The following is a 24733-nucleotide window of genomic DNA, read 5'->3' on the forward strand; positions in this document are numbered from 1 at the left end:
TCTGCCCTCGTGGTCCAGTAGTTGTTTGTCCCTCTTTTGTTCAGCTTCCTTATTCTCTGTCATTTGGTCTTCTATATCGCTAATTCTTTCTTCTGCCTCATTTATCCTAGCAGTGAGAGCCTCCATTTTTGATTGCACCTCATTAATAGCTTTTTTTATTTCAACTTGATTAGATTTTAGTTCTTTTATTTCTCCAGAAAGGGCTTTTATATATCCCGAGAGGGTTTCTCTAATATCTTCCATGCCTTTTTCGAGCCCAGCTAGAACCTTGAGAATAGTCATTCTGAACTCTAAATCTGACATATTACCAATGTCTGTATTGATTAGGTCCTTAGCCTTTGGTACTGCCTCTTGTTCTTTTTTTTGTGGTGAATTTTTCCGCCTTGTCATTTTGTCCAGATAAGAGTATATGAAGGAGTAAGTAAAATACTAAAAGGGTGGCAACAACCCCAGGAAAATATGCTTTAGCCAAATCAGAAGAGATCCCAAATCGTGAGGGGGGGTGGATAAAAAGAGGTTCAGAAAGAAAAAAAAAAGAAAAAAGAAAAAAGAAACAAATAAAAAAAGAAAACCAATAATGAAAAAAATATAAAAAGGAAAAAATATATATATATTAGATAAACTAGTTAAAAAACGTTAAAAAAGAAAAGGGTAAAAGTTTAAACAAATTTAGCAGAAGAAGAGAAAAAAAATTGAAAAAGAAAAAAAAAATTAAATTAACTGCAAGGCTAAAGAATCATGGGGAGAAAGCCATGAGTTCCGTGCTTTGCTTTCTCCTCCTCTGGAATTCCGCTGCTCTCCTTGGTATTGAAACTGCACTCCTCGTAAGTGAACTTGGTCCTGGCTGGGTTTCTTGTTGATCTTCTGGGGGAGGGGCCTGTTGTAGTGATTCTCAAGTGTCTTTGCCCCAGGCGGAGTTGCACCGCCCTTACCAGGGGCCGGGCTGAGTAATCCGCTCGGGTTCGCTTTCGGGAGCTTTTGTTCCCTGAGCGCTTTCCGTAGAGTTCCGGAGGACGGGAATGAAGATGGCGGCCTCCCAGTCTCCGGCCCGGAGGAGCCGAGAGCTCGGGGTCCCACTCCTCAGTGCGCCCTCAGGAAACAGCGCCCAATTACTCCCGTCTGCCTGGCCTCCAGCCGCGCTCCGAGCTCACCGAGCCTGGGACCGGTTCAAGGTAACCCCGAGCTTAGAGCTCACTCCTCGGCTCCGTCTCTGTAGCCGGCTTCCCCGTTCTAATACCTGCAAGCTCTGCGACACTCAGACACCCCGATCCTTCTGTGACCCTGCGGGACCTGAGGCCACACTGGCCCCGCGTGGGCTTCACCCCAGTTAAGCCTCTGGAGCGATGTCCCTCAGCGGAACAGACTTTTAAAAGTCCCGATTTTGTGCTCCGTTGCTCCGCCGCTTGCCGGGAGCCGGCCCCTCCCCCCAGGTTCTATCTTCCCGTCCCTTTGGATTCACTTCTCCGCCAGTCCTACCTTTCAGAAAGTGGTTGATTTTCTGTTTCTAGAATTGCTGTTCTTCTTCTCTTCGATCTCCCGTTGGATTTGTAGGTGTTTGCAATCTTTAGATAAGCTATCTAGCTGATCTCCCGCAACCTGAAGTAGTCTCAGCTGCTACTTCTCCGCCATCTTGACTCTAGACATTTTTTTTAACCTACAATAACTGAGGTGAATTGATAGAGGTTTGATACCACAAACTGCTAAATTCCTCACTTAATCTTCGTTAATCAGATAATAGTGATGAAAATAAAACATATCTTTCCTTGGTAATCTTTTGAAAATAATGAAGTGGCTATTCTAAAATTCTAAAATTCAAGGGACTCAATTCCAAAACCCTTTGAAGAACCTGTATCAGTCTCCTACTCATGAGAGAAACAGAAAATAGCAGGTGAAGGGGGCAAACAGAATTGAAAAGCCTGGTCCAGCACCATCCAAAGCATAGCTGAGTAAATTCTCTTGCTGACCTGGTTTGGTGTAAGACAAATCACTAGAAGAGTAATGGAGCACTAGCTTGACACCGATGACTGACATCACCGAGTAATGCGGTGATGCAAACAGCCATCACAGTGTCTCACTGTTTCCCACAGAGCTCACGGGTTTCTACACTTCACAAACATATACCCAGTGGAAGCACTTACCATGATAATCCCCTTGGCTTGGTGGATTGGTTAAAATAATCTTCATGCAACTGAAAGGCGTATAGTCTGTCCTCTTGCCTTCCTTTCCGAAGCTATGACGGATATTGTAAGAGTAGCCTTTATCAAACTGATCGGAGGAAAAAGAGACAAAGTAAGCCAATACCGTACAATATTGTGTCAGCAGTGCCAGCTAGAGTCAGAGTACAAAATGGTATCTTCTAGAATAAATTCACCATCCATTGGCAGATGTACATATCATACACATCATTTGAGTCCTTCATGTATAAATACGTTTTTTTAAAGTGCAAAACTTGTGGGAAACAAACTTCTCAGGTAGAGACAGAGAATGTTTATATAGGTGAGGATAATCCTTTCCTAAGAACAATCAATTCACCCACTTCTTGGTTTGATTCCAAAGACTGTACTGGGTATAGAGCAGTTTAGTCTCTTCTCTACCCCTTTATCCTACTACTCCCTAAATTAATCTATCCTACCTATTCTACTTCTGAAATGCCTCCTAACATAATTAATCCCTTCCTCTATTTTCTCACTCTACAAAGCAAGAAGTAAGCAGGTATTTGATGAACTGCTGCAATCGTCTCCCACCTGAAATTCCCAACTCCATGTTTATAAAGCCAGCTAACAGTATAAGAAAGACTTTGAAATGGGTCGGACAGAAAGAAACCAGGAACTAACAACTACTGAAAAGCTCAGAATAGTGGGACTTAGCTGTCCAATACTTAAAGTAAGAAAGAGAATGAGATTAAGAGATAGGAAAATACTGTGTTATTTTGGGGGGGTGAGATTTTTAAATTTGAGGGTATAACTCATATATAGTGAAACGCACAAATCTCAAGTCTATAGTTTCACTGATTTTGACAAGTCACTGTACCTATATAACTTACACCCCCATTAAGAGATAGAACATTTCCATCAATCCAGAGTTCCCGGTGTCCCTGCTCAGTCAACATTCTTCCTCAGCTGTATACTTAGAAGAAATTACTGATGTTATTTTCATCACCAGAGTTTTACCTATTCTACAACTTTAAATAAATGGAATCATACAGTATATAGTGTTTTGTACCTCACTTCCTTCGTGACTTTTTAGGTTTTTGAGATTAATGCATGCAATTCATTACACATATTGTCAGCAATCCCTTTCGTTGAACTACAGACCCTAAGAGTTAAAACTAGAAATAGACAAGACCATTTAATTCATGTTCTAACTAAAATCCATTGTGCTTATTTCTTATAACACCTCCCTGAGGTGTTGACAAAGATGCTTCGCAATGTCTAGAATATTCCAACCACCTGACCAGAAAAGCCCTGATAGCATCAGAATGCCTAGAAGACCACATCCCACATGTCCCCTTCCTTGCCCCTGATCAGGTGCCAAACATGCACAGACCCCACACTCGTGATCTCATGCTCTCTGCCTGCTTTCTTACCCTATCTACCTGAACCTCTCTAAAACTCTATGCATCCATCTCACCAAGAAAGAGGAAGATTAATAAGACTTGAGCCTGCCACCACCCTGGCTGCTGGCACCTAAAATAAACTCTTCCCTTTCTCTTTTCCAAACCTTTGTCTGTTGAGTTATTGCCTTCTCTTGCAATGAGTTTATCCAAGTTTATTCAGCAACAGTGTTGGCAAACCCAGCCTAGAACTATGCTTTCCAGTTGTCCAGTCCCCTCAGTATTCCCCAGGATTGGGCAGCTGGCCAAGGCAGCACACCAGGAGGCACCTGTTCACATCCTGAGTTAGGAGCTATGCTGGACTGATTGGTCACATTATCAGCAGTTTCTTCCTCTTACTGCTGGGGAGTGTTTCATTGTATGACTATACCAGATAGTTGATCCAGTACTCTATTGATGGACACCTGGGCTTTTCCTGGTCTTGGCTATTACCAATAAAACTGCCATGAACATTCTTGTAGTTGACTCCCTATATGCATATATTTTCATTTCTCTCATAAACAAATAGGAGAATTGTTGCCAACAATTTCCAGACTGGCCATACTATTTTATTCCTCACTAGCAATGCATGAGAGTTCCACACTCTCCCAAAAGTTCAGTGTTGTCTCAAGTTTGTTCATTTTGGCCATTCTAAGGATAGGTAGTGATCACTCACTCTGCATTTCCCTGAGACTAATACTCGTGAGCATTTTTTCACATACTTTCTTGGCTGGTGATAGGCCTTATTTTGTAAAGTGTCTGTTGAAATATTTCTCCCATTTAAAAAACTGGGATGTCTTCTTTGTAGGTATTCTTTTTTTTTTTTTTTTTTAAGATTTTATTTATTTGCCAGAGAGAGAGAGAGAGAGAGAGAGCAAGCGAGTACACACAAGCAGGCAGAGAGGCAGGCAGAGGCAGCGAGAGAAGCACGTTCCCTGCCGAGCAAGGAGCCCGATGTGGGACTCGATCCCAGGACCCTGGGATCATGACCTGAGCTGAAGGCAGCGGCTTAACCCACTGAGCCACCCAGGCGTCCCCTTTGTAGGTATTCTTGATATGCTCTTGATACAACTCTGCTGTCAGATATAGGTGCTACAAATATTTTCTCATAGTCTGTGGCTTGTCTATGCATTTTCTTGATGTTATCTTCTGATAAGATGGGCAAATATTTTTATTTTCATGAACCCTAATTTATCAACTATTTTTTTTTAAAGATTTTATCTATTTATTCATGAGAGACAGAGAGAGAGGCAGAGGCAGAGGGAGAAGCAGACTCCCTGCTGAGCAAGGAGCCTGATTCCGGGACTGATCTCAGAACCCTGGCATCATGACCTAATCCAAAGGCAGCCGCTTAACTGACTAAGCCACTCAGGTGCCCATTTATCAACTTTTTGGATGGTAACGCTCTCAGTGTCCTAGGATAGCTTGCAAAGGTATTCTCCTATGCTGTCCTTTAGAAGCCGTAACGTTTAAGCTTTAAAGTCAGGTCCTGATTCATCTCAAGGTAATTTTTTGTGTGTACTGTGAAGTAGGAGTCCAGGTTCTTTTTTATCCCCCGTAGAAGAGGAAGGATCTTTTCCCCTCTATCTTCCTAGGTTCATGGGCCTACCTGGGCCCATGAATCAAACTGATAAAAGACATTCACCAAAAAAAAAAAAGAGAGAGAAAGAGAGAACAGTTTAATTAAATATGTACGTAGGTGCACTCATGGCTGTCTTTCAAAGAAATAGGAGTTGAGGTAGCCAAACAATTGAGGTTTACAAACCATTTTAGGCTAACCAAAGGAAAGGGGATTCTGGGTGGGAGAGGCAAGTTATGAGGTGAGGGGAGATGTGTATGGTAAATAAAGACTATTGTTCTGCAGATGAGTCTCTTGGGCGATAAGAGTTGTCTAGAGTAGCTCTCTTTCTGGTACAGAGACAACTTTATTTTTAGGTGGTGAGGAGGAGGTAAAGTGCTCCTCCTGAATCTGCTGGTTCTCAACTGCCCTTAGCTCAAAACAATCCCTTAAGTCAAAGCGGCATATTTTGGGGTGGCATATTTCGGTGCCCTTCAATGCCGTTTGTTGAAGATATTTTCTGTTCCTTACTAAATTGCTCTGAACAGAAACACATTTATAAATACAAAGAAAAAAAAACAGAGGAAATGGGAGGAGAGGGCATAGGTGAAACAGGAAAAGGAGATGAAGAGATACAAGCTTCCAGTTATAAAATAAGTAAGTCACAGGGATCAAAAGTACAGCACAGGGAATATAGTCAATAATACTGTAATAAACATTATATGGTGACAGACTACATTTATCATGGTGAGCATTTCGTAATGTATAGAATCATTGAATCACTATGCTGTATACAGGAAACTAATGTAACGTATGTCAACTCTACCTCCATTAAAAATAAAAATAAAAATAAAAAATACATTGCTTTGGTACCCTTGTCAAATTTGCCCATAAATGTGTGGGTCTATTTTGGGACACTATTATTCCATTGATCTATATAGGTTTATCTTTTTGCCAATGCCACATTGTCTTAATCAGGAAATCTTTAGAGGTTTTTTTTTTTTTCTTTTCAGTATTATTTTGGCTATTCTTTGTCCTTGCATTTCCATATAAATTTTAGAATCAGCTTATCAATTTCTGTCTTAAAAAAGACCTGCTGGGATGTAGTGAACAGAAGGGCCATCTGTACCCCAATGTTTATAGCAGCAATGGCCATGGTCGCCAAACTGTGGAAAGAACCAAGATGCCCTTCAACGGACGAATGGATAAGGAAGATGTGGTCCATATACACTATGGAGTATTATGCCTCCATCAGAAAGGACGAATACCCAACTTTTGTAGCAACATGGACGGGACTGGAAGAGATTATGCTGAGTGAAATAAGTCAAGCAGAGAGAGTCAATTATCATATGGTTTCACTTATTTGTGGAGCATAACAAATAGCATGGAGGACAAGGGGAGTTAGAGAGGAGAAGGGAGTTGAGGGAAACTGGAAGGGGAGGTGAACCATGAGACACTATGGACTCTGAAAAACAATCTGAGGGTTTTGAAGGGGCGGGGGGTGGGAGGTTGGGGGAACCAGGTGGTGGGTGTTGGAGAGGGCACGGATTGCATGGAGCACTGGGTGTGGTGCAAAAACAATGAATACTGTTACGCTGAAAATAAATTTAAAAAATTTAAAAAAAAAAAAGACCTGCTGAAGTTTTCAACAGTCAGTAGCTTATGGCTTCATAACTACCTATCTGCTGACAAGCAAATTACAACCAGGAAAACAAATGCCATTACAACTAAAAAAGAACTTTCAAAATAAGTAAATGTCATTGGTGAAAACAAGAGTGTTCAAAGTTTCAGTTAGGTATCTTTTATGAATACCTTCTGTTTGTTTCGACAGTCCTAAAAATTTAACTATCATCGATCTCTGTGAAAACTTTTAGGTATAAAGTGAATTTAATCAGATACAAGATTTCTGTATGTTCATCAGAAGACTCTGGGTCAGCTATTCTGTAGAAGGAAAAGAAAACTACTCTCCCTACCTGAAGAAAAGCTGAAATTAGTTTCTTTCACCACCCTCTTCTTTCCAACTTACTTACTGTCTGCATGTAAGTACATCTAACCTTACTCTAATTAAGCTTTTCAAACCATTCATGTATTTATTACACAAACCATCTTTTCTGGTTTTCAGACTAGCAAACCCTTGAAATACTGTCCAGAAGGCACACTGATCGGGAAATGTTTTTGTTACCGAATGATCTATCACAGACGCTAACTCAGGAAATAAATGGAGAAGCCCTGGGGCATGGCTGCAGCCAACTGCTCCATCCCAGGGACTCTCCAGGGGGCTGGACAAATCAAAAGCAGAGCTGCTCAGCTTGGACTGCCAACCCTGTTGCAGAACAAACTCCAGATAAACTTGTCGCAGGAGAAGCCAATAACTCAAGAGATGAGGGTTTGGAAAAGAGAAAGGGAAAGATTTATTTCGGGTGCTGGCAGCTGGGGGGAGGTGGCCAGCTCAAGCCTGAACAACCAACCTCTCTACTTGGTAAGATGGACACTTCAAGTTTTCTGCAGAGAGGTTCGGTGTGGGGGCGTACATGCAAGAGAGCAGGCAGAGAGAGATCACAGGTGGGGGTCGGTACTTGTTTAGCACAGGATCATGGGCAGGGAAAGGGATGACCGGGGTATATAGTCTTCTAGGTATTCCGGTGCTATCAGCGCTTTTCTGGTCTGGTACTTGGAATGTTCCAGTCACTGTCCATGCCTCGAGAAAGTGCAATAAGGAATAACTTTTGGGGTCCATAGTTGACAAGAAGGCTGGCTGACATTTTCTTAGAGAATACTTTCTATGTGTCCACATCTACAACTCAAGGGACTATCTCTACGTATTCAAACTAAACCACAAAGAGGTAGAGAGAACTAGGAGAAGAACACACTTTCTTGGGCTCCATCCCACTCTGTCCAGTGATGGGAAATGCCAGAAAATCAACACTGGTCTTATGGTGGGTGAGCGGCAGTTTTCAACCTTCCAAATAGTCCTGACATCCCAGCCACGGCACAGGCAACACACCAATTTGCAGGTCTGCCAAAGACAGCAATTATTTTGAGGGGCACTATGTTACCAGTGGAACTCAAGAATAATCATAAAGTAGGCACATCTTTATCCTGCTCCTACCCTATCTCTTTCAGTCTCTCTCTCACAACTTTACCTTCTATACCAGTCCTACCCACGATCTAGTGGCCTTACATTACTATACTTTTAGAAGTATTTACAGTCAAATCTACTCAGAAACTATGAGTATATACCTTCAGAGACCATGATGTAAACATTCGATTGCCTAGAAGAACAATATATGGTCTTCCTTGGAAGAAAATCTTTACTAACAAGAAAAGCCCAAGATGAAGTATTACTCCCATCAGCAAAGGAACAAAAACTGCCATTCATTATGGTCAAGCTCAGCTTGTACAATAAAGTGAAAATGGTTAAAAAGCAAGTATCCTTCAGATATAATTGTATTCGATATTAGGTTTTTTGTTTTAAAAATTTTATTTATTTTAGAGAGAGAGAGAAAGAGCACAAGCGGGGGAAGTTCAGAGGGAAAGACAGAAGCAGGCTCCCCGCTGAGCAGGGAGCCCAACGTGGGGTTTAATCCCAGGACCCAGAGATCATGACCTGAGCCAAAGGCAGACACTCAACTGACTGAGCCACCCAAAGTGCCATAATATATTTATTTTTGAAAAGGAAAATCTTCTTGACCTAAATAGGCAAAACAGCCATATATATGAGGGCACAGAATAGTGTATGGATATGGTATTTCTTAACAGGACATTTTCAGTCCTTCTTTAAAACACCTGATTCTAACCCACAAGTATCTGGAGCTCTAATTAATTTATGTATAATGTACTATTTGTTTCACGGATACAGTTCCATGATTCATCAGTCTTACACAACTCATAGCACTCACCACAGCACATACCCTCCACAAGGTCCATCACCCAGCCACCCCATCCCTCCCATCCCCCTCCACTCAAGCAACCCTCAGTTTGTTTCCCCGAGATTGAGAGTCTCTTATGGTTTGTCTCCCTCTCTGGTTTCATCTTGTTTCATTTTTCCCTCCCTTCCCCTATAATCATCTGTATTCTTTCTCAAATTCCTCATATCACTGAAATCATATGATAATTGTCTTTCTCTGATTGACTTATTTCACTGAGCATAATACCCTCTATGGAACTCTAATTTATGTATGTAGAAGACCCTGGGGGAGGGGGAGCACTGGTTGGTGTCTGCTAAAACTACAAAGGAGCTCATTCAATGCCCAGATTTCAGCATACCACGGATCAGTAGTTTGGCCCCAGTAAGTTGAGTTACCATAAACAAGAACTCACAGCTTAGCAGCAGGGTCCTCCTACATGTAAGTGGACCGGCAACTAGGAAAGAATATGAGAGCTTCCCATGGCCTCTGCTCAGCACACTCTTGTTCATTCTCTTCTATAGTTTCTGACCTGTTGATAACTTCTTCTTGTGTCACTTCCCTCAAGTTTTACTTACAATGTTAATAACCAGAATGCATGCTATAGGAATTTAATATCTGGTGCCCCCCTCCCCAGCTTTTAAATGCCTACTTACTATACTCAATTACTATCTGTAAAACTAACTTTGTGATCAGCCACCTACAGATTCCAAATACTATTCTTTAACTACCTCTCAAGGTCATTGAAACATCATACATATTCTAACTAAAACCATACTCAAAGGAAACTAGGAGGCCCTGAAGGGTATGGGAAGAAGAAAAGGCTAATAGTTAATGATATGGAGAACAAAGGCAAAAGAAATATAGGGGAAAAAAATTAAACTTCCTTACAACTTACAGCCCATTGACAAGTACTTGGGACAGGCAGAGGGACCGTCCTCAAAGAGCTCAACTGCTTCCATGTTAATACGTTGCTAGAAGCAAAAGACAACCTTAGCTTGACATTAGCCTTACCTCCAGGATCCTATAAAAATCCCTTCGGAAACTTTCTTTATTTCTAGTCGCCCAAGATAGGTGTTAGCAATCACCCTCCAAGATGATTAGGCCCAGATACACATCTGCAAGGTCTCATGACTAAGGTTTTAATAGACAGTAGTCAATGACCTTTCCCAGACAAAAGCTAGCTCTTCAAAGTCCTAGAAAACTGGCTTCCAAATTCCTTAGAGACTTACTCTATACCTAACCACCTCCCAACTTCTAAGTATATAATCAGTCACTCCTCACAAGCCTGGTGCAGCTCTTTCTGCCCACAGGTTCCATCCTGTATTTTAATAAAACCATCCTTTTTGCACCAAAGACATCTCCAAAATTCTTTCTTGACTGTTCACTTGGCTTCTGAACCCCAACATTTTATATCAGTCAAAGCGGGGCTTTAAGTTAAATATCTGAGTTAAAATCCTGTCTTACCCCATGCTAGCTATGTGACCTTGGGCAGGTTACTTAACCAATCTATAAAGTTCCCTTATATATAAAAATGAAGGAGTAATACTTAACAGATAGGGCTGGTGTGGGGACTAATTAGCTGATTTTCATAAAGCACCTGGTATAGTATCCAGCACAGAGTAAGTCTTCAATGCTTTGGTGTTATCATTACCAAGGTAGTCAGTTTTATTATTAACTAGAGAAAGCTATCTTAGGAGTACCTGGGTGGCTCAGTTGAATGTCCAACTCTTGATTTTGACTCAGGTCATGATTTCAGGGTCATGAACTCAAGCCCCATGTCAGGCTCCCTGCTCGGCAGGGGGTCTGCTTGAGATTCTCTTCCACTCCCTCTGCCCTTTCCCCAGTCTTGCATAGGACTGAGCGTGTGCTCTCTGTCCTCCCCCAACACAAAAATAAATAAATAACTCTCCCTTTGCCCTTCCCCCAGTCTTGGGCACAGGACAGAGCGTCCGCTCTCTGTTCTCCCCCAACACAAAAATAAATAAATAACTCTCCCTTTGCCCTTCCCCCAGTCTTGGGCACAGGACAGAGCGTGCGCTCTCTGTCCTCCCCAACACAAAAATAAATAAATATTTTTTAAAAATAAAAGGAAGAAAAAGCTATCTCAGTGGGTCAGATCGTGTTATTTAATAATGCTTCAATTACCTACATGTTTTGCCTCCAGCTCCTCATCAGAAAAACTTAGAATCTAGTTATTCCCTCTAACTCTTTATAGGACCTTAGGAAAAAAAAAAATCAGTTAAGCAATTTCAAGTCTGTACCACAGCTGGAAGACACTGCTGCTATTACTATAATTCAGTAAATTACCTCCTATGGTGTACTAAATATTCTTCTTCTGCTCTGTAAGAGTTAATTCATTTCTCATTGGGGAGAACTTTTCATAAGCTTATGAGGCAGCAAGGTCTTAGAGAGATAACCCAGATTTTGGTTCTAACTTTGCCACCTACTAGCTGAATAATGTTAGGCAATTATAAATTACTTCAGTCTGTTTTTTTCATTTTTAATATTGTAATAATGACACCTGTACTTCACTCTATGCAAAAGCAATCTGTAAACTGTAAAATGCTAAGTATATACTATGATTATGTGCTACAATTATTTGTATGAAATTTGTATAAACTTGTTTTATATTTGAAAAGTGAAATGTTAAAAATAGATTCCATTTTATATTCAAGTGCATCTCTGAAAACTCCTGCAACTTCACTTGAAGTGAATATATATAATATGTATTATATATATTTTGAAGGATGCCAGAAGATTCTACCCCAAAATACGCCTCCTTGATGAATGAATTATTTTCAAAAGGTCACTGAGAACCAGTAGATGCCAGAAAAGCTCTAAAAAGCGCCCACTAAGTTTTCCTTTCATAAAGGAAATTTCCCTGTGTAAACCTACCTCCCTCTCCCTACCAGGAAGAAAACAACTCTTATCATTGGAGAAGGTGTAGACTTAAAACTGCATAACAAAGCTTACTAAATAACCCTTGTTTGCCATACTTTTCCCAATCAACTTCTTAGAACTTGCTCCCTTCACATGCCAGGAAGCCCCAAACCCCTTTCTTTTGTTTAACCTCAACTGCCCCTTTGAGTTACTCATATCTAGGTGTTTCCATGTGTACCAGCCTTATGTATGTTAATAAACTTCTGTTTTTCTCTTGTAAATCTGTCTTATGCCAGTCTAATTTACGAGCCCCAGCTGGAGAACTTAAGTAAAAAGATTTGTTCTCTCCTCTACAGTTTCACTGCAAAAAGTGGGACATGTTTTCTTTCCATCTTCACACCGTAATCCCCTTCTCTGAATTCATGGAGAACATTTTTAGTTCTAGACCCCCGGGTATGCTGATTTTTCTTCCCTCAAATTTCCCCTGAGGCAGGATCAAGCTAAAATCTTAAAATTTTGATTCAACTACTTCATAAGAATTTTTTTAAAAAAAATAGTAGAATGCCAAAATCCACAGAAAAAGTATTGAACAGAATGATCCTATCTTATCTGACAAGGTAACTGATTAAGCAGATCACTTTCAGTAAAGCCAGTACACATAAAAAAATCACCTGTGTATCAAAAAACCTGCCAGAATCATCAGAGGAAAATGGAAAGCTATCTCTTCCGGAATGCAGGTGGGGTGTGGGCTAGTGGGTTTGTCTTTTTCATATTCAAGGGCTATACCCAAACAAATCAGAAAACAAGGTTTGAGGGTCATCTGTGACCTGGGACTGTGTGAGCTACATCATTCTAATTGTTCCTATTCAGTCAGGTATTATGGAAAGAACATCATTTCTAAATTCCTAATGGGCAATTTAGTATAAATGCACTACTGCGATTAGCAATAAAAAGTACTTAGTAATATCTCAAATAATAATAGTTTAGATTTCTATAGATCTTTAGCAGTGACAAAATGATACTTTTTAGACCTTTTATGACCTGTAAAGTATAGAAGTTAGGTAGTTTTCTCTCTTTTATAAATGAGCCAACTAAGGTTTCAAGAGGTTGAGTGAAGAGTTATTTCAATTACTTCATAGAAAAGCTGGCATTAAAATCCTAGTCTTCTACTTTCTAGAAAATATTACAAAATTATGAATGGGGCAAATGAATAAGTAAATACAGGCAAGTGTCCGTTATCTACGGCGAACATTCAGCTGTAGGCTGCTTCTCTGCTCTCAGCTGCTTCAGGGCCAGCAGAAAGTCACACTGAACCAGAGTCAAACAAAATGCTTCAGTAAAAAACAGAGAAAAGTACCTACTCCCCAAAGAAATAATAATTCTAACAAGCTACTTGCATGATTTACCTGGTTTCTAATCGACCATGATTTTAGAATCATAAAAAATGGCAAATATGAAGTAAAATCTTACTGCAGTGAAGAAACACTAGTGTTTCCCACAGGCTTTCAAACTACCAGGCACACTTGATACTCCTGCATCTACAATCTAGTTGGGGACATGCCAATGAACTGGACTACAAAGAGCAGAGAAAAGCAAGTATGAAAAAGGACACAAATGCATGCAGAACACACTGCTGCTGATTTAACTGGCAACTTATTTAACTGGTCTGGATTTGGCAAATTTAGCTTCCTTATCAGAATAAAAATTTAAGAGCTGGAACAGGCTTTAAACATCATCTAGTGCAGCCATTATTAAATCCAGAAAAGAAAGGAACAAGAATCTAAGTTGCAGGGGAGTTAGGCAAAGAACCTTAGTCCCTGAACTGCCTATTTCAGGCACTTCTCATTCACTTCTGTAAACCTCCTGCCTGGCACAAAGCCCAGCAAATTGCAGTTGCTCACTAAATATTTACTAGTCTTAACTGCTAAGAGTCTTTTTTGTACTGTATGTTCATTGGGCCCTGCAGCACCCACAAGAGGACTGAAGGCTCGTATTTATTACAATGTTAACTTTGAGCAACAACAGAGATTTAGCAAATTCCTATCACTACATATTGTTAACTGTTTAACATATCATTTCAATAGAGGCCTCAACAATTCCACCTGGAGGATATGGTCTGGAGCAGCTGCCTGGTAAATTAAAACGTAATCTTACATTTTAACTGGCTATCTGTTCAGCTAAGTGTTCTGATCTTAAGGAAAAGGACAGATTAATGATGGAATTTTCAGCATCTCCCCCCGAAAGCTTGTTTTAGAAAGAAAAGTCTACTTTATTCATTGACACGAATGCCATAACGCTGAATGAAATGTATTAAGATTCCAAATTTTCTAAAATTTGAAGACAGAAACCATAGACAATCCTTCATTCACTAAAGTGAAAGCATTTACTGAATCACATTCTTACAGCCTAAGAAACTAAATATAGTAACTCTTAAGAGGTGATCAATTTAGTCTCTATCTCACTGGTAAGGGAAGAGCCAACATAAAACAAATTATCACCAGAAAACCACAGGAGCAGGCTGACTGATGTAGAATGCTCTAGTCCAAGATGAGTTGGCTCAGCTTGAATAAATTGGTCTTTTCACTTGCTGAAAACAAGAGAAGCAAACTGAAAAATCATCTGAGCTACAATCAAAGACTCCACGAAAGTTAGCTGATGAGAGCTTCTAATCTCCAAGGGAAAGGTTCCCTCTTCTTTACAGATACAGGAATTGATTTTTACAAACATTTTGAAGTAAAAATTAAATGTAAATTTATTTAACTTCTGCCAGATTAGTTCCATCCTATTCACTCATTTTCTCAGACGTTTTGTCGATTTTTTTAATAGTTTGCTTTTCTAGATTTCCTTATCTGGCAACGTTAATCCAAAGCAAGTATTTTCTAGAACTAAATTTCTACTATGACAGAATTGTAAAGATCTAGCATGATTAGTAAAAAAACATTTTAAGATACTGTTTATAGTCTACTATATATATGTACAGTTCCATAATTTTGAAGAGCTACCAAGATAATCACTAAAAGCCAAAAATCTTTAGAAATATATATATTTTATATAGACATTTAAATATTGATATATATTGATATATTTCAATATGTTTCTGGATAAAGATTCAGAATTATCACATATTCTTGGTGGTATATGCCTTTTATCTACATGTATTTGTCCTGCTTAATCTTTTTCTCCTCATAGTACATTTCGTTTAATACTGTCACTCAATTTTTTGATTCTGCTTTCTGGTATTCCCCTCCCCCATCTTCATCATCAATCTTTCAGTGTCAGAATGTTTTAAATAAATAGCAAATGGGTAATTGGTTACCCATGACCACCCTCTAGTGGTTACTCGTAGCATATTAAACTACACATTTTTTTTATCAATGTCAAAAATGAATCTGACTCTACAAAACAGACAAGAACTTCAGCATAATTACAAAATTACTTCCGTCATAATTACAAAATCAGCTCCAAAATAACTCTAAAAATGAACTGCTAAAAGGATTAAATGATTTTCTCAAATTCACAACAATACAGTGATATATATCACTTATTAGATTACATGTCATCTTCTAGTCATCTAAGTTTGGCTACATAACAGATGACCAAATGAAAACAATTACATTAGATTTAAAAAGCTGGCAATAGGGACTCCTGGGTGGTTCAGTGGGTTAAGCCTGTGCCTTCGGCTCAGGTCATGATCTCGGGGTCCTGGGATCAAGCCCCGCATCAGGATCCCTGCTCCCCTCTCTCTCTGCCAACTTGTGATCTCACATGCCTCTCTGCCTACTTGTGATCTCTGTCAAATAAATAAATAAAATCTTTTTTTAAAAAAAGCTAGCAATAACTGAGAGAAAAATATATCATGCAGTGAAATGACAAATGTCATGAGATAAAGTTTTAATGTACAATGACAAGTTAGATTATTCCTCTACAATTTCAGGCACAAAGAGAAGATATCTTGCCTCCTATTGTAGGCAAGTGTTTTGTCTCTTTTCTAGAGATTAGGAACAAACAGTTTCCACTAAATTCTCTAAGGCTGCATCTGAAGGAGATCAAAGGGAAATACACACAAAATATATCAAGAATTAGAAAGTGTATGTTGGGTGATGGGTGGCAAATTTATTAAGGGATTTACAAGGCCTCATTGAGAGCTGATTGATTCTAAGATCAGGGCAGGGAAATGAAGACATGAGCCTGTAGCATTTTGTGTACTGGATAAGAGGTGCTTAAAAAGAGGATGGGGGCATGTCCAAAAGGCACTGGAACTAACCTGAAAGAGCTTTCAATGTCCAAATCTGGAACAATTTGAGCAAGAAAATAAACAATAAAAGCATGGAATTATAACCATAGAATGAAATGTGTAACTGACAAGATATTCATGAGTACATACTGCTATAAAGAACTGAAAAAATAAATAAATGGGGGGAAAGGGACAGTTTTCCTAATAGAAAAATTACAATTAATAGATGTAGAAGGATAGGGAAAGAGAAATCTAACCATTAGAACACCATACTAATAATAGTTGCAGGCAAGATCCACTGAGGGATGCTAAAATTAGTGGGGAAACAGGATATTTACATAGCCTAAAAGTATCTCCCCCAAGATATTTTGAGGAGAAAACAGTTAACTCTATAGTAGAGAAACTCAAGAGTTAAACAAGTGATCAAGGCCAATATCACCAGTAGTAAGTTATGTTGGTGTCACATGCGCCAGATACCTCTTATGGTATCATTTTAGGAGATTCAACAATTAAACACAATCTGCAATCCTGGATTGAATCTTGGAACAGCAAAAAAGACATGCGTGAGAAAATGGGTGAAATCTGAATAAAGACTCTAGTTAATACTGTACCAATGTTAATTTATTAATTTTGATCATTATGTAAGAGTTTGTTAAGATGTGAATATTAGGGGAAGCAAGGTGAAGTGCATATGAAACTCTGGGTACAATTCTTGCAATTTTCTGTAAGTCTAGAATTTTTTCAAAATAAAATGTTTATATACCAGGCAATGGACTAGGCATAACACAGATGATCTCATTTGACTGTCCTAATGACCCTGCAAAATTAGTATTGTTATCCCTATTTCACAGCCTGGAAAATTGAGACTTGAAATGATTTAAACTGAAATGTCCAAATGCACACAGTGAAAGGTGCCAGGCTGCAACCTTTTTATGACTTGCTCAAAGTCCATGTTCTCTCTACCACATTATGATAAACACATGCAAAAATAGCAAAAGTTATTTTCAGAACTTAGTAGTAATTTTCAATTTGCTTAAAACATGAGGTGTTCAGCAAACAAAGGCTTTCTATCATAATAATAAAAGGCAAATTATTATCTATTTAAGTAAAGCCATTTTAATTTACTGTAACATCTAGCAAGTCATGCCATATTCTACAAATAACAGCACACTGCTATGCTTCCCAGTATGAAGTATAAGAATGGTTGATTTGTTACAAGGGTCATTCAATGTCAACAGAAATGTAAACATTTCTCATATAATTCAAAGATTTCTAGGACAGGGCTCTCCCCTGGCTCAGTCAGTACAGCATGTGACTCTCGATGTCAGGGTTGTACTTTCAAACCCCATGTTGGGTGTAGAGTTTATTTAAAAATAAAATCTTTAAAAAAAAAAAAAAAAGGAATTTCCAAAGTTATCTGGAAAAGAAAACTTAAGTGAATTTATCTTAGTGGGTTTTTTTCCCTTGTAACATTATACCACTTAACTACACATAACCACCATATAAATATTATTTAATACAAAGGAGCAGCATATCAAACTCCAGGGAACTATCTGAGAAATAATAAAATATTCATGACAGAGAAGAAATATTTTCCCCTCTCCCCTTATATTGATATGTTACTCACAGGCACCACAGTAAGGATAGGTTACTTCATCTTGTGAATTATGATAAAGAATCAGAATTAAAGTCTCAAAGCAAAGCGGCTGCTTTCTTACAACTAAATTGAATTATTGATGGACTGTGTTCTTAGCAATGCAGGAAGATGGCTCTACCAAGGGAAGCCTATGTAAACTTATTGTATAGCTTCAGGTTATCTATTTGCTTCTCAACTTTGATGTGCTATCTCATTAAGAAATGAAATTTATTTTGCCATGCTAGTCTTTCGAATAAACTATATTCAGGGATATGCTAACAAAAAAGGATGAAAGACAAACCAGGACAATGCTTTTTTTTTTTTTCCCTCCCAATTTCATCAACTTGAAAAAAATTTAAAGCTTATATTTTTAAATACTAAAAGATGCTTTAAATAGCCTAACAAATGTCTTATATATTCATTCATGAGGATTTAACTTAAAAATTAATATATCAATGCTATATTATAATGAACACGGACAAAAGAATAGTTGGCCCCCCTGCTGAGGCTCCATCTGCCTGTTGAGCAAAGATTGAATGGCATAGTTTGATACATTCCAAAACAAAGTTTTCTGGTTTTTGTTCAAAACAAAATTTTCTAGTATCTTAATCAAGAAAAACAAAAACAAAAGCCACACAAATTACATTAAACTATGAATATGAAAATTATTATTATCTATATTTGTATAACAAGTCTCATCCCTCAAGGGTGAATTTTCAAACCACTTGGTAATTATCTTACTTATTTTCACATCACTTAAGTATGTAAAAAGTTAACATATTTCCTGATAGTTATTTCCTCAACAGCAAATCTTAAACTCCAGTCTAGCTCCATAGACTCCCTATCCAGAGCACATTCACTGAGTCATGACACGTCTCATCTATTTACCACATGTAGTGAAGGATATAGAATAGCTTGTCGCAATGTATTAGAAAGAGCAAATACTTCATAGTTGTGTTTAGCAGTCTACCAGGCTCCATTTTCATGTCTGAGTACATTTTAAAATTCAATAGATAAAAATCACCATTTGGTGCCATAAAAATTACTGCCTTATTTATTGGCTCTATTATCTTGATAGACACAGAAAAAGAGATCTTGAGCTAAGTCATATATTCACGATCCTACCAGCTGTGATTTCTACCTACAAAGCAAGTAAGATCTAGGTGCACTGTTTATATTCACCAGTAACTTGGTTTTGAACACATCCAAGTGGAAATGCAGAATAAGCAGTGGATATACTAGATTAAGAGAGGTCTGGCTGGAGAACCCATGAGAATGCAAACCCTATGAGGACAGGGATTATGTCTACTTTGTTAACTTCTATGCCTTTAGCTCCTACAACAATCCCTGACACATGCCAGTGGCTCTGTAAATATTAAATGGGGACTACATGCAGTTACCATGACATTACATATTTCTGATCTACATAAATGGTAATTTCATATGGTTCCACCTAATACTCACAGAATGAATAAGACACTATAATTTTTCACTTCACAGTCTCTCCTCTAGTCGTGAGCTAGAAAATTTACTGTCTTTATAAAAAGATTATAGTAAATGCAGGATCCAAGGTTGGTCCTAGCTCCCTTGAGTCATCTAGGGTCTCAGGCTCTCCCGCTCCTTGCCTAGTGCATTACAGGCACTGAATAAACATTTACTGGTGGTGGTGGTTATGCCAGTAATTACCTTTCCCTAACATTTCCTGTAAGCAATTATTGGAAAATTAAAGGTAGCCACTTGTAAATTATATAAGCACTTGATTGAATACATTTGCAATATCCTTTTCAGTACTACCGTCACCATTTTATAGCTAAATAACTGAGGAACAGAACAGGAGGATTATTTCTCTAAAGCCATAGCAGAATGGTGAAAAAATAAACTTAGTCCCCAAGTTCACTTTTCTGCTCAAGTGATTAAACCGGTCTGTATCAGTAACTATACAGAAATATACATGCGTATGTGTAGGTATATTCCCATAGTATTTAATTACATTAAGGGACCCCCCCCCCAATTTAACTTTTTTCTATGTTATGTCACATTTTAAAACCTTTGAAGAAAAATCCAACTGCTTAAAATTTACCTGGAAAGTTAACTAGATAAATTACCATGTGAAACACCTCTCCTCCTGAAACACACCACACCCAATATTTTATTTGTTTGTTTATTTGTTTATTTGACAGAGAGAGAGAGAGACAGCCCAAGCAGGGGGAGCAGCAGAGGAGAGGGAGAAGCAGGACCCCCGCTGAGCAGCAAGCTTGATGTGGGGCTAGATCCCAGGATTCTGGGATCATCACCAAGGCAAAGGCAGATACTTAACCCACTGAGCCACCCAGGTGCCCTATCTTTATTTCTTTTTTTTTTTATTTTTAAGATTTTATTTATTTATTTGAGAGAGAGAGGGAGAGAGAACAAGGGAGGGGAAGGGCAGAGGGAGAAGCAGAACTTGCCACTGCACAGGGAGCTCGATGCAGGGCTGGATCCAATGATACTGAGATCATGACCTGGACCAAAGGCAGACACTTAACTGACTGAGCCACCCAGGCACCCCCCCCCAAAATTATTTTTAAAAGGCATATGAATAATGCTTCAAAACTTACCACACTCCTATAAAAAAATTTCTTGAGTAGCTCTTTTTCAGTTTATCATGTCATAAATTATGCATTTACTAGAAATTATCATTGTCCATTCTGTTTTGCAAAGAAAAGCGGTTTCTGAAATAAGTCTTAGTATACGTTAATTCAAACTTAATGACTTAAGTGACAAGGTAACAATAAAAAATAAAACTGGAATAGCTGTGAAAATCCAAGCATGGTGCTCTGATATGACAACTTCTAGGATCACAAGTCTACTTGCCACTTAATATGTAGATTAATTTTCTTTAAAATTCAAAAGCTGCCTCTGGAGTCCTATATAGCATACAAATGAGCAGAACAGTAATGAGAAACATAACACACGTAAAATTACAGGAATAATAATATTTTGATATGCAGCTTTAAAGAGTAATTTGCTGAATACTAATAATCCCCAAATCAAGTTGATATACCTAATTTGTTTTTAAAGAAAGAAAAGCACAGTATCACTTTTAAAACTGAAATAGCAGCAGATAAATGAGAACCCTTTCACCAAAGAAGTGCATTAGATGATTTATATAAATGCTAAAGAATGTGCTTTACTTTAAAATATTAAACAATTCAAATTTCACAAAACATGCTGCTCTGACTTGTGTTAAGCAATGAATGAAAGTCCCCCATCACATGGTTTAGATTTCTTTCCTTCACTGTATTCAATCCAATCCAAACAGTGAACTGTCATAGCAGGGACTTCTATTTCCTTAAACCTCTCTGCCTTACACCCACTATCCCTCATAGTGAGGATCTTCAAAAATTATGAATTAAATTCTATAGGTACGCACATAAAACTGCATATAAATGTATAATGAACTGTTAAATCTCAATTCCTTAAAGGTTCAAAGGATTATTATCTACTCTCCCCTTCTGTTATGAAAACATCATGTCCCATAAACCTGCAAAATTAAGCTACCCCACCAACAGCCACAAGCTGTTTAGCTCCTAAATTGAGGTGACACAATGTGCAAAAGGAAAGTCACCTTAATTCCACTAAAGGAAAAAAATGCACTAAAACCCATCACTCTCAGCTGAGCCTTCATTCAATATTGAAACAAGTAATCTCAAATTCCATGGTTTTGGCTGCTGCTCAACACTATTCCATTCAACTGGGGATTGAACAAAGCAAAATAAAAAGGAGCTTTAATCTGCCTTTTCTTCTCTTCTTGCTATACTACACTGACAGCATCTTGTTCATTAATTAAACTTTTTCTCCTTAAAGAAATAGACTTTAAAGTACTATACTGGACACTGGAGAAAGAAGGCAAAAAATAAAAGGCATAATTTAAAGAAAATCTAGGTTTTAAAGACTAGTTAGAGATGCAGAATAATCACAAATGATAAGGTCAATATAAAGAACCATTTCAACAAATACAAAGCAAGACGTTAAGAATTTAACACATACAGGAGTGACTGAGAGGCAGGACAGGGGTGGCTGCAGTTCCTTTTACAGATTACATATAAATTAAGATGGCTCCATTCTGGAACTCAGAGAGTTCATTCATGTGCACTGCCCATTTCTGCTCATCTCCTAAGGAGATGGGGTTGTAAGTTTAAAGTCTTTAGAAACTATGAACCCAGTTAATAATGACGAATCTGCTGGACTCTCCAAAAACAATATTTGGTTTTGTGAGCCTGATTTTTCATTGTGTTTCTTCCCTGAGAATGCATTCATTGCTACTGTTCTGTAGCTACTGCTCTTTGTTCTGTTATGGGTAGAGAGGCCACAGAGGTAAAATAACCCATAATTTTTATTCATGGCCTTGTTTATATATAGGAATTTTTTTGCTTTAATAATAATTTAAAGAAGACATGTCATTTCTGGTTTTGTCATCTTAAAAATCAGAGTAATAACTAAATTTATGCAAAATCTTTTCACGGAAATGACAACTTTTCTAAAGAGGAATAATTAAAAGGTAAAAAAGTGAGAAAATGCTTTTCATGTATTTTTGAATGGGTTTTTAATACCTTAATACAAGACAACTAGAGGGACAGAGGCACTCTTTATTATTTTATCATTATGTAAATCAAACAGATTTTCTTTTCCAATAAAATTCTATGTGTAAACTGCCACTGTGAATATCTTGGGGGCAAAAAAGTTATAGGAATGATGCCAGTTTGATGGTAACTTCAATTAAAAAAAAATGCTCCTCAGCTTTATAACCTGAAGATAAGAAACTTAAACACTTTCCTGAAATCTCTTGCTAAAAACTGACAACTGATATGCACTCTCTCTCTCAGGGCTCATGAAACAGTGATGCCAAAATGCAAACAATATCTTGAATTTATAGCCCAAAACTTGTGGTTTACTTTCTGGCAAAGAAAAGTTATTTTCTAACCTCAGTAAAAGTTACCTTTCATTGAGTACTTACTCTGTTCTAGGTACTACTTTACATACGTTACTATAGCTTTATATTTTTTATTTTGCTTAAGTCCTAATGACACTATGAAGATGGATTCAGTGCCATTTTACAGATAAGGGAATGGAGGCTCAGAGAAATAAAGTCACTTCCTCAGTGAAGGCTGTACATCTACTCAGTGGTAGAACTGAGATCTAAATTCAAGTATGGATAATTCTAAAGTACCTCCTGTGAAAATGGGGTTTTTAATCAAATTAATGTGTTATAAATCTGAAATATAAAATTTGACCAGTACAGAGCAGAATTTTTAAAGTATGGTTATTCCTATTTTTCTACACTGAATAGTAGACACCATAGTTACTTATTTTTTTCTACAATATATGATCTGATTTGAAATGTACCTGTATTTAAGACAAATAACTATACCAAAAGTTATCTGTTTAGTTCTATAAGATTAGATCTACTTTATGTGAGTAAAAAGTTGAATCACTTTTGCTAACAAAAACACCCATAACATTTTTTACAACAGTCTTCAAAAACTGTCATGAAATTGGACATTCTGGGAACGTAAGTGGCTACTGTGAATTATAGAATATGAACCTACAATCATAGTAGTACACCCTAGCTCCTAATTATCACATAGGACAAGATTTTCAAACAAAATTTTTAATGCTTTTCCTTTTTTCAAACAAAAATCTCTATGTTTTAATCCCAATCCTGCAATTCAATTACAGAAAATACGTTGAGTGCATGGTTTATTTTTCCCCTAAATGATAAATGCAGTTTTTACAGGCAGAAGGCTGGCAAGAAGCTTTACAGTTCATTGAGGACACGCTGGAAAGCCACTTAAATCTTTTTGCTGTAATTCCTAGAAAGGAATCAACTCTTTCATTGTTAAGTACTTGTGTACTTAACAATTATTAGAATAATTATTATTAGAAATTATTAGAAAAATTATCTTAATGTTAGAATAACAATGCTATTTATAACTAAGAAAAAGCCTCAAAACATAGACAATTGTGATGGCCACAATTACTGATAGTGAGTAGGAAAACATGATCAAGTTCATGAATTCTATAAGGAAATTAAAGACATTTGTTAGATGATCACAAAAGAAATGGTGAGAAATCATTTTCCACCATATAATCAAATCAAAAAGTTGAAACAAAGGCATCTGGCTTCTACTATATAACCTATATAAAACAGATTTTTTTAAAAAAAGTAAAGTCTTATACACAGCTCTTTCACATCAGTTAACTTCGATTCCTAACATTTTTCCAGACAAGTGTTTCTATTACCTTTCTTAAATATGTCACCATGGCTCAGCAGCTGCCATGGTGAGTTAACTAACTAAAAGATGGTTTCTTCTCATAAACACACAACTCATTCCCATATCCACAAGGAAATAATGGGCAAGAGTAACTAGGAGAGTTAACCAAAGACTGAGAATTGAAATAAAAGCTGGAGGTTATGAATTCACCTTAGAATTCATAGGCAGAATTTGAACTTCAATATATAAATTGCTCTCATTTAATTATACTTTTTCTTCTTCAAATTTACATTCAATTTCTATTCTTTGAAAAAAGCCTGAGTAATGAAAACAGCTGAGAGCATTCAGAAAGGAAAGATCTTAAATATAGATTAAATCTAAGCTTAGAAATTTACTTACTTCTTTTAATTATCTATTAAATGTAAATCAGTATGAAATCAATGAAAAATCAGTATTTCTACTTAAGTTTGCAACACTGATTTTAATTAATCCTATTACCTTAAAAAATAAAATTATTAGAAACTGACACTCTCCACAAATGCCATGTGGTATTAACATTCACAACTTCCTCCTTCTACCAAAAGGGCCATTATTTTCTTACATGTTAATATGCATGAAGTGAGTATTCGTTAACTATCAATTATTTTTTATTAACATATAATGTATTATTT

General features: G+C 37.5%; 1 protein-coding gene across 1 annotated transcript in view; it reads right to left on the minus strand.

Moving 5' to 3' along the window:
- The window catches only part of PRIM2 (DNA primase subunit 2), a 329295-nt gene that overhangs the window by 60141 nt on the left and 244421 nt on the right, over positions 1-24733 (minus strand). Inside the window, exon 11 of the mRNA XM_032864463.1 lies at positions 2139-2265. Coding sequence (XP_032720354.1) covers positions 2139-2265 — 127 coding nt within the window. The remainder of the gene's footprint in view (positions 1-2138; positions 2266-24733) is intronic.

This window comes from Lontra canadensis, unplaced genomic scaffold (genome assembly GCF_010015895.1).
Source record: "Lontra canadensis isolate GAN:19392208 unplaced genomic scaffold, GSC_riverotter_1.0 scaffold27, whole genome shotgun sequence".
Taxonomy (NCBI): domain Eukaryota; kingdom Metazoa; phylum Chordata; class Mammalia; order Carnivora; family Mustelidae; genus Lontra; species Lontra canadensis.